Source organism: Salvelinus namaycush, chromosome 26 (genome assembly GCF_016432855.1).
Source record: "Salvelinus namaycush isolate Seneca chromosome 26, SaNama_1.0, whole genome shotgun sequence".
In the NCBI taxonomy this organism is placed as follows: Eukaryota; Metazoa; Chordata; class Actinopteri; order Salmoniformes; family Salmonidae; genus Salvelinus; species Salvelinus namaycush.
The window spans coordinates 39,776,666-39,792,705 of record NC_052332.1 but is presented as its reverse complement, the minus strand read 5'-3'; the positions used below and the strand labels follow the sequence as shown (position 1 = coordinate 39,792,705).

The 16,040-nt window shown below is 49.9% G+C and overlaps 1 protein-coding gene across 1 annotated transcript in view; it reads left to right on the top strand.

Moving 5' to 3' along the window:
- Positions 1–16,040, top strand: part of LOC120021159 (protocadherin-16-like) — an 86,047-nt gene that overhangs the window by 785 nt on the left and 69,222 nt on the right. Inside the window, exons 2-8 of the mRNA XM_038964798.1 lie at positions 644–1,549; positions 2,401–2,864; positions 3,610–3,999; positions 4,655–4,892; positions 5,892–6,079; positions 6,180–6,276; positions 7,976–8,133. Coding sequence (XP_038820726.1) covers positions 644–1,549; positions 2,401–2,864; positions 3,610–3,999; positions 4,655–4,892; positions 5,892–6,079; positions 6,180–6,276; positions 7,976–8,133 — 2,441 coding nt within the window. The remainder of the gene's footprint in view (positions 1–643; positions 1,550–2,400; positions 2,865–3,609; positions 4,000–4,654; positions 4,893–5,891; positions 6,080–6,179; positions 6,277–7,975; positions 8,134–16,040) is intronic.

Sequence of the window (16,040 nt, the reverse complement as noted above, 5' to 3'; positions counted from 1 at the left end):
AAAGAGAGAGAGAGATCCTATTTCCCTTTGGCAATGTAAGCATATGTTTCCCGTGCCAATGAAGCCCCTTAAATTGACTGAGAGAGGAAGAGAGGGAAAGAGGAAGAGGAGTAGGACTGGAGAAGATGTGGTCAGGTCAGGGGTGAACAGACTGAAGCTTGTAGAGTAATAGACTTTTAGACAAGAAGACCAGAACACCCTGTGTGCTTACCAGAGAACTGAGAGAACTACTACTAACACTGTTTGTGTGTGTGTGTGTGTGTGTGTGTGTGTGTCTGTGTGTGTGTGTGTGTGTGTGTGTCTGTGTGTGTGTGTGTGTACATAGAGAGAGAGGAAGTGAGGGGTACCCCACTGCAACCCACATAGAGAGAGAGGAAGTGAGGGGTACCCCACTGCAAACATTACGAGTTCTGGTCAGAGAATAGTTACCCTGGGATCCCTCAACTCACCTTAACGGTTCTGGTCAAGAATAGTTTACCCTGGTAATCGCTCACTCACCTTTACGGGGTTACATGGTCAGAGAATAGGTTACCCTGGTATCCTCAAGCTCACCTTACGAGTTCTGGTCAGAGATGGTTATCCTGGTATCCTCAGCTCACCTTACGAGTTCTGGTCGGAGAATGGTTTACCCTGGTATCCTCAGCTCACGCTTACGGGTTCCGGTCAGAGAATGGTTACCCTGGTATCCTCAGCTTCACCTACGGGTCTGGTCAGAGAATGGTTATCCTGTGTATCCCTCAACTAACCTTTACGAAGTTCTGGTCAGAGAATGGTAACCCTGGTTACCTCAGTCTCACCTACGAGTTCTGGTCAGAGAATGGTTATCCTGGTATCCTCAACTCACCTTACGAGTTCTGGTCAGAGAATGGTTACCCTGGTATCCTCAACTCACCTTACGAGTTCTGGTCAGAGAATGGTTACCCTGGTATCCTCAGCTCACCTTACGAGTTCTGGTCAGAGAATGGTTACCCTGGTATCCTCAGCTCACCTTACGGGTTCCGGTCAGAGAATGGTTACCCTGGTATCCTCAGCTCACCTTACGGGTTCCAGTCAGAGAATGGTTACCCTGGTATCCTCAGCTCACCTTACGGGTTCCGGTCAGAGAATAGTTACCCTGGTATCCTCAGCTCACCTTACGGGTTCTGGTCAGAGAATGGTTACCCTGGTATCCTCAGCTCACCTTACGGGTTCCGGTCAGAGAATAGTTACCCTGGTATCCTCAGCTCACCTTACGGGTTCTGGTCAGAGAATAGTTACCCTGGTATCCTCAGCTCACCTTACGGGTTCCGGTCAGAGAATGGTTACCCTGGTATCCTCAGCTCACCTTACGGGTTCCGGTCAGAGAATGGTTACCCTGGTATCCTCAGCTCACCTTACGGGTTCCGGTCAGAGAATGGTTACCCTGGTATCCTCAGCTCACCTTACGAGTTCTGGTCAGAGAATAGTTACCCTGGTATCCTCAGCTCACCTTACGAGTTCTGGTCAGAGAATAGTTACCCTGGTATCCTCAGCTCACCTTACGAGTTCTGGTCAGAGAATAGTTACCCTGGTATCCTCAGCTCACCTTACGGGTTCCGGTCCGAAGTCGAGGGCCGTTTGGAACCGATCTTAAAATGCCCTCTCTACTCCTTCCTCACCTCTCGGTTGGCTGATTTAACGTGGATTATTTTCCACAAAGAACTCGAGTTGGCTTTTTTTTCCTGGAATGAACAACTGCAGAATGATTTCTATGAGAGGTGGTTTTGAGTAAGAGTCAGGAGAGAAGTGCTCTCATGTGGAGTGGACTTGAAGTACCCTTATCCCCCCTTCCACTCTAACTGTTTTGTATCTACTGTCATTGAGACTGTTGCTTTGATTAGGATCCACATCAGCTTTTGTAAAAGCAGCAGATACTCTTCCTGGGATTCACACAAAACACAAAATGTAACAAAAAAAACACTGATACACGGATAGACAAGGACAGTCACACATATTTAGAATACAACCGTAAACAAACAATACATCCACTTTCATCATAGCTCTTTTCAGTACAGGAGTTGAATTGGACATTTTGGAATTGACTGTGATTGATGCTCTGTTTGTATTACAGGCTATTAAATGCCTTCTCTGTTTCACACGGGATTAACCACTATGATCCTCCCTCCCTCCCTCCTTACTTTCTTCCTTCCTCCCTCTCCATCCCTCCATCCCTCTCCATCCCTCTCCATCCCTCCATCCCTCTCCATCCCTCCCCATCCCTCCCCATCCCTCTCCATCCCTCCCCATCCCTCCCCATCCCTCCCCATCCCTCTCCATCCCTCCCCATCCCTCTCCATCCCTCCCCATCCCTCTCCATCCCTCCCCATCCCTCCATACCTCCATCCCTCCATCCCTCCCCATCCCTCCCCATCCCTCTCTTAGGTCATTCCCAGGACATCTCGTATTCCATCTCATCAGGGGATCCAGATGGTTATTTCACCATGGACTCTACCTCCGGGGCGCTCCGTTCCTCTGTCCCTCTGGATCACGAGGCCTGTCCCAGTCTCGACCTGGAAGTCCAGGCTCGCTACGGCTCGCCGCCCGCCTACGGAACCACACGCGTACGCATCACCATCTCAGACGTCAATGACAACTACCCCTCCTTCCTTCCCTCCTCCTCCGAATCCCTCCTTCTCCCGGAGGTGACTAAAATGGGAACGGTGGTGTACCGTGTTCAGGCCACCGACCGGGACTCTGGTCCAAACGGTCAGCTGAGTTTTGACCTGGTCTCGATCGGCACGGGGGGCAGTAGCGGTCAAAGGATGTTTGGCGTGGACCGGGGAAGCGGGGAGCTGAAGCTGATTGGTGGACTGAACTATGAAAGTGTTCCGCGCTACGACCTACAGGTTAGGGCGATTTTCAAATCTAATGTAGATAAAATAGTAAAATAAACTCCCAAATAAAGTTTTTCTTTGAAGAATGTACCAACAGGGCCGTCATATGTACTATATTAAATTAGATTATTCATTGATCTTCTCTCTCTCCCCCCTCCTCCCTCCCTGCCTCCCTCCTCCCTCCCTGCCTCCCTCCCTCCCTCCTCCTCCCTCCCTGCCTGCCTGCCTGCCTCCCTCCCTCCCTCCCTCCCTCCCTCCCTCCCTCCCTCCCTCCCTCCCTCCCTCCCTGCCCCCTTCTTGCTTTCCTCCTCCCTCCCTTCCTGCCTCCCTCCCTGCCCCCTTCTTGCTTCCCTCCCTCCCTGTCCCCCTCCTCTCTGCCTCCCTCCCTCCTGCCTCCCTCCCTCCCTCCCTCCCTCCCTGCCTCCCTCCCTGCCCCCCCTCCATCCATCCCCCCCTCGCCTCCCTCCCTCCCTCCCTGCCTCCCTCCCTGCCCCCCCCTCCATCCATCCCCCCCTCGCCTCCCTGCCCCCCTCCTCCCTCCCTCCCTCCCTGCCTCCCTCCCTTCCCCTCCATCCATCCCTCCCTCCCTGCCTCCCTCCCTCCCTGCCTCCCTCCCTGCCTCCCTCCCTGCCCCCCCTCCATCCATCCCTCCCTCCCTCCCCGCCTCCCTCCCCGCCTCCCTCCCTCCCTGCCTCCCTGCCCCCCTCCTCCCTCCCTGCCTCCCTCCCTGCCTCCCTCCCTGCCTCCCTCCTCCCAGGTGGTAGCTAAAGATGGTGGAGCCCCCCAGCTCAGCTCTACCTTCACGTTAGTTGTACATGTCCAGGCTCAGGATGCGCAGGGCCCCGCATTCGACACGCTAACCTACCGCGTGGAGCTACAGGAGAACACGCCTCTAAAGACACGCTTCCTACAGGTCCGCGCCCTTAACAGAGAGGCTGCTGGGAACGGCGGTAGCTCCGCCTCTTCCTCCTCCTCTTCCTCGGTGTCGTACAGACTGCATCCGGACGGTGACGCGGCAGGGTTCGGGATTGCCCCAGATAGTGGGTGGTTGTATGTTCGTAGCTCTCTGGACCGGGAGGCTAAGGACATGTATCTATTGACGGTGTTGGCTACCTCTGGACCGGGAGGGCAGGTGAGGAACACAGCAGTTTAGGACATACAATCAGTCTTATTTTACCTTCATGTAGACTTGTGGTTTACCTTCATGTAGACTTGTGGTTTACCTTCATGTAGACTTGTGGTTTACCTTCATGTAGACTTGTGGTTTACCTTCATGTAGACTTGTGGTTTACCTTCATGTAGACTTGTGGTTTACCTTCATGTAGACTTGTGGTTTACCTTCATGTAGACTTGTGGTTTACCTTCATGTAGACTTGTGGTTTACCTTCATGTAGACTTTTGGTTTACCTTCATGTAGACTTGTGGTTTACTTTCATGTGGATTTGTGGTTTACCTTCATGTAGACTTGTGGTTTACCTTCATGTAGACTTGTGGTTTACCTTCATGTAGACTTGTGGTTTACCTTCATGTAGACTTGTGGTTTACCATCATGTAGACTTGTGGTTTACCTTCATGTAGACTTGTGGTTTACCTTTATGTAGACTTGTGGTTTACCTTCATGTAGACTTGTGGTTTACCTTCATGTAGACTTGTGGTTTACCTTCATGTAGACTTGTGGTTTACCTTCTCCATTGCTTAGTCTGTCTGCGAGACTGGTTTAGAGACCCGTGTACAACACATAGAACACACAGGTTTCGTCTAACATATCTTCATCTACTGTATGTTAATTCTCTTCTGCGCAGGGCGTGGCTGGGGCGGGCAGGACTGGCAGTGCCACGGTGAGGGTCTCTGTGACGGATGAGAACGACAACAGTCCCCGTCTGAGTCAGGAGAGGGTGTTTCTTGCTGTGAGAGAGAACCTTCCGCCGGGTACGGGGTTTGGCCACGTGTCGGCTACCGACAGAGACGCAGGACTGAACGCCAGACTGACCTTCAGACTCCTGCACACTGACAGACACTTCCAGATCAACGCAAACACAGGTGAGGAACACCACGGGTGTACAAGTACGAGTGCTGATCTGGGATCTGTCCATATTAATCTAATTAATTGTGATCTAAAAATAAAAAAAGGCAGAACTGGTCCTAGATCAGCCCTCCTGCTATGAGCTGCTTTATGAATACGGGCCCAGGACTTACTGAGATTGTTAGTTGACCTGGCAGCAGACATGTAGATCAACTCTGTAGATAAACAGTAGTCATTTAAACCTGTCTAATGTGTGTCTATCCTACTGTCCTTGTGTTCCTTTACTTCAACTCTCTCTAACCTCCATTCTCCCTCTATCTTTTATTATCTCTCTCTCTCTCTCTCTCTCTCTCTCTCTCTCTCTCTCCCCCTTCCTTGCTCTCTCTCTGTCTCTGTCTCTCTGTCTCTGTCTCTGTCTCTCTGTCTCTGTCTCTGTCTCTCTCTCTCTGTCTGTCTCTCTCTCTCTCTCTCTCTCTCTCTCTCTCTCTCTCTCTCTCTCTCTCTTTCTCTCTCTCACTCTCTATCTCTCACTCTCTCTTTATCTCTCTCTTTCTCTCCTTCCCTTCCTCTTCATCTCTCTCTCTCTCTCGCTCCCCCCTCCCCCTCTCTTCCTCTCTCTCCTTCCCTTCCTCTTCATCTCTCTCTCTCTCTCGCTCCCCCCCTCCCCCTCTCTCCCTCTCTCTCCTTCCCTCTCTCTCTCTCCCTCTCTCTCCTTCCCTCCCTCTCTCTCCTTCCCTCCCTCTCTCTCCTTTCCTCCCTCTTCGTCTCTCTCTCTCTCTCTCTCTCTCTCTCTCTCTCTCTCTCTCTCTCTCTCTCTCTCTCTCTCTCTCTCTCTCTCTCTCTCTCTCTCTCTCTCTCTCTCTCTCTCTCTCTCTCTCTCTCTCTCTCTCGCTCTCCCTCTCCCCCTCTCTTGGTGTCTCTTTTTTTCTCTCGTTCCCTCCCTCTTCATCTTTCTCTCTCTCTCTCTCCCTCCTCGTCTCTCTCTCTCTCTCCCTCCTCCCTCTCTCTCTCTCTAGGTGAGATCAGTACTAGGTTATCTCTAGACAGAGAGCAGCAGTCTAGCTATCAGCTGGTGGTTGTGGTACAAGACGGAGGCACGCCCCCTCGCAGCGCTACGGGTACTGCCCACATCACCGTATTGGATGAGAACGACAACGCCCCTGTCTTTAGCCACGCCCACCCCGACAGGGAACTGCTCATACAGGTAAGAGAGGGACGTCCAATCCCAAATTACATCCCTTACACCAGGGTTGGACAAACGTTTTGGCTCGAGGGCAGATTAATAATACTCTCTCTCTCTGTAGGTGATGGAGGAATCCCAGCCTGACTCAGTCTTGGGGACAGTAACAGCTAAAGATCCTGATGAGGGAGAGAACGGAACAATCCATTACTCACTGTCAGGTAAGACTTAACAAACACCCACACACCCAATTGTCATACTTGAGTTAAAGTAAAGATACATTAATAATAGAAAATGACTCAAGTAAAAGTGAAAGTCAACCAGTAAATTATTACTTGAGTAAAAAAGTGTTTTGGTTTTAAATATACTAAAAGTATTAAAAGTAAAAGTATAAAACGTTTTTAAAAATCCTTATATTAAGCAAAGCAGACATCATTTACAAACGAAACATGTGTTTAGTGAGTCGGGTGGATAAGAGGCAGTAGGGATGACCAGGAATGTGTGTTTAGTGAGTCGGGTGGATAAGAGGCAGTAGGGATAACCAGAAATATGTGTTTAGTGAGTCGGGTGGATAAGAGGCAGTAGGGATAACCAGAAATATGTGTTTAGTGAGTCGGGTGGATAAGAGGCAGTAGGGATAACCAGAAATATGTGTTTAGTGAGTCGGGTGGATAAGAGGCAGTAGGGATAACCAGAAATATGTGTTTAGTGAGTCGGGTGGATAAGAGGCAGTAGGGATAACCAGAAATATGTGTTTAGTGAGTCGGGTGGATAAGAGGCAGTAGGGATAACCAGAAATATGTGTTTAGTGAGTCGGGTGGATAAGAGGCAGTAGGGATAACCAGAAATATGTGTTTAGTGAGTCGGGTGGATAAGAGGCAGTAGGGATAACCAGAAATATGTGTTTAGTGAGTCGGGTGGATAAGAGGCAGTAGGGATAACCAGAAATATGTGTTTAGTGAGTCGGGTGGATAAGAGGCAGTAGGGATGACCAGGAATGTTATTTTGATAAGTGTGTGAATTGGACCATTTTCCTGTTCTGTTAAGCATTCAAAATGTAACTAGTACTTTTGGCTGTCAGGGAAAATGTATGGAGTAAAAAGTACATTATTTTCTTCAGGAATAAAAATAAATGTCATCAAATATATGAATATTAAGGTAAAGTACAGAAAGTACCGCCCAAAACTATTTCAGTATGGGGCTGCAGGTAGCCTAGTGGTTAGAGCGTTGGGCTAGTAACCGAAAGGTTGCAAGATCGAACCCCGAGCTAACATGGTAAAAATGGGTTGTTCTGCCCCTGAACAGGCAGTTAACCCACTGTTCCCCGGTAGGACGTCATTGTAAATAAGAATTTGTTCTTAACTGACTTGACTAGTTAAATAAAAAGTAGTACATAAAAGTATTTTTACTTTATTACATACACACACACGCCCGCCCGCCCGCCCGCCCGCCCGCCCGCCCGCCCGCCCACCCACCCCTTCACCCCACTAGCTTTACTACTACCAGCTTCCCACTGGGTACAAATTGGTTGACTAAATGTTATTTCTATGTCATTTCAACAACAATATTCAATCTGATGATGGTGAAATAACATGGAAAACTGATCGGATTTACAAAAAGTAATCAACGTACATGAATTTACTTTTGTATTTTTATCCGACCTTCGACCTAAATCCAATTACATTGTTTTCGATTTTTTTTGGTTGATTTCACTTTGAATTATTAAATAATTTGAGTTAGTTGACGACAAAATCAAAAGTACACATTGAACTGACATCTTTTCCCAGTGGGTTGAGACTATATTATCCATGGTGTCTCACTTTCATAGAAAGAGATACATATTGTCTGTGTATAATGTGTATTTAGTCGTTTTAGTTGTAACTCTACAGGAGATCTCTGTGTCTGGGTTGTCCTGTCCAGGTTCCAGAGTGGAGTGTTTCTCATTGAACCCCACCACAGGAGAACTGCGTTACTCGTCCTCTCTGAGACACGGTGAGATGACTGAGTACAACCTGACGGTGTCGGCTTCTGACCTCGGCACACCTCCACACACCTCTACCTGTCCCCTACGCATTCAGGTAACACACCTCCACACACCTCTACCTGTCCCCTACGCATTCAGGTAACACACCTCCACACACCTCTACCTGTCCCCTACGCATTCAGGTAACACACCTCCACACACCTCTACCTGTCCCCTACGCATTCAGGTAACACACCTCCACACACCTCCACCTGTCCCCTACGCATTCAGGTAACACACCTCCACACACCTCTACCTGTCCCCTACGCATTCAGGTAACACACCTCCACACACCTCTACCTGTCCCCTACGCATTCAGGTAACACACCTCCACACACCTCTACCTGTCCCCTACGCATTCAGGTAACACACCTCCACACACCTCCACCTGTCCCCTACGCATTCAGGTAACACACCTCCACACACCTCTACCTGTCCCCTACGCATTCAGGTAACACACCTCCACACACTTCCACCTGTCCCCTACGCATTCAGGTAACACACCTCCACACACCTCTACCTGTCCCCTACGCATTCAGGTAACACACCTCCACACACCTCTACCTGTCCCCTACGCATTCAGGTAACACACCTCCACACACCTCTACCTGTCCCCTACGCATTCAGGTAACACACCTCCACACACCTCTACCTGTCCCCTACGCATTCAGGTAACACACCTCCACACACCTCTACCTGTCCCCTACGCATTCAGGTAACACACCTCCACACACCTCTACCTGTCCCCTACGCATTCAGGTAACACACCTCCACACACCTCTACCAACACTGTCTGTCTGTCTGTCTGCCTGCCTGTAAGACTACTTGTCTGTCTTCTTGTCTTTCTGTCTGTCTGTCTAACTGTCTGTCTGCTTGCCTGCCTACACACGCAAACAGTAGCTGGCTGGGGGGGGGGGGGGGGGGGGGACGCACGCACACCCCCTTAACCACTGATACAGGTTCAGATGATTTACTTAAACCTCCAGTGGTTAACGCTAGTGGTATGTTAAGGTTAGGACTGGGGACTGGGTAATCTGATCCTAGATATGTGGTTACGCCTGTCAGCATTAGCAGTGCTACTTTGCTCTGCGTGACTGGCAGTAAGATCACAGACACACACCGCACACACACAGACACACACAGACACACACAGACACACACAGACACACACACACACACACAGACACACACACACACACACACACACACACACACACACACACACACACACACACACACACACACACACACACACACACACACACACCACACACACACCACACACACACACACACACACACACACACACACACACACACACACACACACACACACACACACACACACACCACACACACACGCATGACTTGGGGTACTCTGCTCTGTGTGTCTGGCAGTAAGATCACAGACACACACCGCACACACACAGACACACACAGACACACACAGACACACACAGACACACACAGACACACACACACACACACACAGACACACACACACACACACACACACACACACACACACACACACACACACACACACACACACACACACACACACACACACACACACACCACACACACACCACACACACACACACACACACACACACACACACACACACACACACACACACACACACACACACACACACACACACACCACACACACACGCATGACTTGGGGTACTCTGCTCTGTGTGTCTGGCAGTAAGATCACACACACACCACCACACACACACTCATGACTTGGGGTACTCTGCTCTGTGTGTCTGGCAGTAAGATCACACACACACCACCACACACACACTCATGACTTGGGGTGCTCTGTGTGTCTGGCAGTAAGATCACACACACACCACCACACACACACTCATGACTTGGAGTGCTCTGTGTGTCTGCTGTGGTTGTCTAAATGTCCTTTAAACCCATCTCTCCCTGTCCCAAACAGCCCTCTAGGCCCTGGTCAACAGAAGTGCACTATCTAGGGAATAGGGAGCTGTTTGGGACATACAGTAAATCGCTGCCTCATGTTAATTATCATGACTCTTTTCCTCCACTGGTCTTCAGATATTTACACTATGCAGACATCAGAGGAAATGGGAATATTATTGCCAGTCAGCTGCAAAAGCTCTGGTGTGTTTTACACACACACACACACACACACACACACACACACACACACACACACACACACACACACACACACACACACACACACACACACACACACACACACACACACACACACATTTGTTCCCCGTCTGTGTGTTGCTGGGTCATCAGGCAGAGTGACTTCTACCTCTATTGTTTTCCTGAGGAGGTCGGAAAATGCCTTCAAAACCCCAACACTAGGGTCAACAGAGAGCTCTATTACCATCCCCACCACTAGGGTCAACACTATTACCATCCCCACCACTAGGGTCAACACTATTACCATCACCAACACTAGGGTCAACACTATTACCATCCCCACCACTAGGGTCAACACTATTACCATCCCCACCACTAGGGTCAACACTATTACCATCCCCACCACTAGGGTCAACACTATTACCATCCCCACCACTAGGGTCAACACTATTACCATCCCCACCACTAGGGTCAACACTATTACCATCCCCACCACTAGGGTCAACACTATTACCATCCCCACCACTAGGGTCAACACTATTACCATCCCCAACACTAGGGTCAACACTATTACCATCCCCACCACTAGGGTCAACACTATTACCATCCCCACCACTAGGGTCAACACTATTACCATCCCCACCACTATTACCATCCCCACCACTAGGGTCAACACTATTACCATCCCCACCACTAGGGTCAACACTATTACCATCCCCACCACTAGGGTCAACACTATTACCATCCCCACCACTAGGGTCAGCACTATTACCATCCCCACCACTAGGGTCAGCACTATTACCATCCCCAACACTAGGGTCAACACTATTACCATCCCCACCACTATTACCATCCCCACCACTAGGGTCAGCACTATTACCATCCCCACCACTAGGGTCAACACTATTACCATACCCACCACTAGGGTCAGCACTATTACCATCCCCACCACTAGGGTCAGCACTATTACCATCCCCAACACTAGGGTCAACACTAGTACCATCCCCAACACTAGGGTCAACACTAGTACCATCCCCACCACTAGGGTCAGCTCTATTACCATCCCCACCACTAGGGTCAACACTATTACCATCCCCACCACTAGGGTCAACACTATTACCATCCCCACCACTAGGGTCAACACTATTACCATCCCCACCACTAGGGTCAACACTATTACCATCCCCACCACTAGGGTCAAAACTATTACCATCCCCAACACTAGGGTCAACACTATTACCATCCCCAACACTAGGGTCAACACTATTACCATCCCCACCACTAGGGTCAAAACTATTACCATCCCCAACACTAGGGTCAACACTATTACCATCCCCACCACTAGGGTCAACACTATTACCATCCCCACCACTAGGGTCAAAACTATTACCATCCCCAACACTAGGGTCAACACTATTACCACCCCCACCACTATTACCATCCCCAACACTAGGGTCAACACTATTACCATCCCCACCACTAGGGTCAACACTATTACCATCCCCACCACTAGGGTCAACACTATTACCATCCCCACCACTAGGGTCAACACTATTACCACCCCCACCACTAGGGTCACCACTATTACCATCCCCACCACTAGGGTCAACACTAATACCATCCCCACCACTAGGGTCAACACTATTACCATCCCCACCACTAGGGTCAACACTATTACCACCCCCACCACTAGGGTCACCACTATTACCATCCCCACCACTAGGGTCAACACTATTACCATCCCCACCACTAGGGTCAACACTATTACCATCCCCAACACTAGGGTCAGCACTATTACCACCCCCAACACTAGGGTCAACACTATTACCATCCCCACCACTAGGGTCAACACTATTACCATCCCCAACACTAGGGTCAACACTAGTACCATCCCCACCACTATTACCATCCCCACCACTAGGGTCAACACTAGTACCGTCCCCAACACTAGGGTCAACACTAGTACCATCCCCAACACTAGGGTCAGCACTATTACCATCCCCACCACTAGGGTCAACACTCCGACCATCCCCACCACTAGGGTCAACACTATTCCTATCCTCACCACTAGGGTCAACACTATTACCATCCCCACCAATAGGGTCAGCACTATTACCATCCCCAACACTAGGGTCAACACTATTACCATCCCCACCACTAGGGTCAACACTATTACCATCCCCACCACTAGGGTCAACACTATTACCATCCCCACCACTATTACCATCCCCACCACTAGGGTCAACACTAGTACCATCCCCAACACTAGGGTCAACACTAGTACCATCCCCAACACTAGGGTCAACACTAGTACCATCCCCACCACTAGGGTCACCACTATTACCATCCCCACCACTAGGGTCAACACTATTACCATCCCCACCACTAGGGTCAACACTATTACCATCCCCAACACTAGGGTCAGCACTATTACCACCCCCAACACTAGGGTCAACACTATTACCATCCCCACCACTAGGGTCAACACTAGTACCATCCCCACCACTAGGGTCAACACTATTACCATCCCCACCACTAGGGTCAACACTATTACCATCCCCAACACTAGGGTCAGCACTATTACCACCCCCACCACTAGGGTCAACACTATTACCATCCCCACCACTATTACCATCCCCACCACTAGGGTCAACACTATTACCATCCCCAAAACTAGGGTCAACACTATTACCATCCCCACCACTATTACCATCCCCACCACTAGGGTCAACACTATTACCATCCCCAACACTAGGGTCAACACTATTACCATCCCCACCACTAGGGTCAACACTATTACCATCCCCACCACTAGGGTCAACACTATTACCACCCCCACCACTAGGGTCAACACTATTACCATCCCCACCACTATTACCATCCCCACCACTAGGGTCAACACTATTACCATCCCCAAAACTAGGGTCAACACTATTACCATCCCCACCACTATTACCATCCCCACCACTAGGGTCAACACTATTACCACCCCCAACACTAGGGTCAACACTATTACCACCCCCACCACTAGGGTCAACACTATTACCATCCCCACCACTAGGGTCAACACTATTACCATCCCCACCACTATTACCATCCCCACCACTAGGGTCAACACTATTACCATCCCCACCACTAGGGTCAACACTATTACCATCCCCACCACTAGGGTCAACACTATTACCATCCCCACCACTAGGGTCAACACTATTACCATCCCCACCACTAGGGTCAACACTATTACCATCCCCACCACTAGGGTCAACACTATTACCATCCCCAACACTAGGGTCAACAGAGAGCTCTATTACCATCCCCACCACTAGGGTCAACACTATTACCATCCCCAACACTAGGGTCAACAGAGAGCTCTATTACCATCCCCACCACTAGGGTCAACACTATTACCATCCCCAACACTAGGGTCAACACTATTACCATCCCCACCACTAGGGTCAACACTATTACCATCCCCAACACTAGGGTCAGCACTATTACCATCCCCACCACTAGGGTCAACACTATTACCATCCCCACCACTATTACCATCCCCACCACTAGGGTCAACACTATTACCATCCCCACCACTAGGGTCAACACTATTACCATCCCCACCACTAGGGTCAACACTATTACCATCCCCACCACTAGGGTCAACACTATTACCATCCCCACCACTAGGGTCAACACTATTACCATCCCCACCACTATTACCATCCCCACCACTAGGGTCAACACTATTACCATCCCCACCACTAGGGTCAACACTATTACCATCCCCACCACTAGGGTCAGCACTATTACCATCCCCACCACTAGGGTCAGCACTATTACCATCCCCACCACTAGGGTCAGCACTATTACCATCCCCAACACTAGGGTCAACACTATTACCATCCCCACCACTATTACCATCCCCACCACTAGGGTCAGCACTATTACCATCCCCACCACTAGGGTCAACACTATTACCATCCCCACCACTAGGGTCAGCACTATTACCATCCCCACCACTAGGGTCAGCACTATTACCATCCCCAACACTAGGGTCAACACTAGTACCATCCCCAACACTAGGGTCAACACTAGTACCATCCCCACCACTAGGGTCAGCTCTATTACCATCCCCACCACTAGGGTCAACACTATTACCATCCCCACCACTAGGGTCAACACTATTACCATCCCCACCACTAGGGTCAACACTATTACCATCCCCACCACTAGGGTCAACACTATTACCATCCCCACCACTAGGGTCAAAACTATTACCATCCCCAACACTAGGGTCAACACTATTACCATCCCCAACACTAGGGTCAACACTATTACAATCCCCACCACTAGGGTCAAAACTATTACCATCCCCAACACTAGGGTCAACACTATTACCATCCCCACCACTAGGGTCAAAACTATTACCATCCCCAACACTAGGGTCAACACTATTACCACCCCCACCACTATTACCATCCCCACCACTAGGGTCAACACTATTACCACCCCCACCACTAGGGTCACCACTATTACCATCCCCACCACTAGGGTCAACACTAATACCATCCCCACCACTAGGGTCAACACTATTACCATCCCCACCACTAGGGTCAACACTATTACCACCCCCACCACTAGGGTCACCACTATTACCATCCCCACCACTAGGGTCAACACTATTACCATCCCCACCACTAGGGTCAACACTATTACCATCCCCAACACTAGGGTCAGCACTATTACCACCCCCAACACTAGGGTCAACACTATTACCATCCCCACCACTAGGGTCAACACTATTACCATCCCCAACACTAGGGTCAACACTAGTACCATCCCAACCACTAGGGTCAACACTAGTACCGTCCCCAACACTAGGGTCAACACTAGTACCATCCCCAACACTAGGGTCAGCACTATTACCATCCCCACCACTAGGGTCAACACTCCGACCATCCCCACCACTAGGGTCAACACTATTACCACCCCCACCACTAGGGTCAACACTATTACCATCCCCACCAATAGGGTCAACACTATTACCATCCCCACCACTAGGGTCAACACTATTACCATCCCCATCACTAGGGTCAACACTATTACCATCCCCACCACTAGGGTCAACACTATTACCATCCCCACCACTATTACCATCCCCACCACTAGGGTCAACACTAGTACCATCCCCAACACTAGGGTCAACACTAGTACCATCCCCAACACTAGGGTCAACACTAGTACCATCCCCACCACTAGGGTCACCACTATTACCATCCCCACCACTAGGGTCAACACTATTACCATCCCCACCACTAGGGTCAACACTATTACCATCCCCAACACTAGGGTCAGCACTATTACCACCCCCAACACTAGGGTCAACACTATTACCATCCCCACCACTAGGGTCAACACTAGTACCATCCCCACCACTAGGGTCAACACTATTACCATCCCCACCACTAGGGTCAACACTATTACCATCCCCACCACTAGGGTCAACACTATTACCATCCCCAACACTAGGGTCAGCACTATTACCACCCCCACCACTAGGGTCAACACTATTACCATCCCCACCACTATTACCATCCCCACCACTAGGGTCAACACTATTACCATCCCCACCACTAGGGTCAACACTATTACCATCCCCACCACTAGGGTCAACACTATTACCATCCCCAACACTAGGGTCAGCACTATTACCATCCCCAACACTAGGGTCAACAGAGAGCTCTATTACCATCCCCACCACTAGGGTCAACACTAGTACCATTCCCAACACTAGGGTCAACACTATTACCACCCCCACCACTAGGGTCAACAC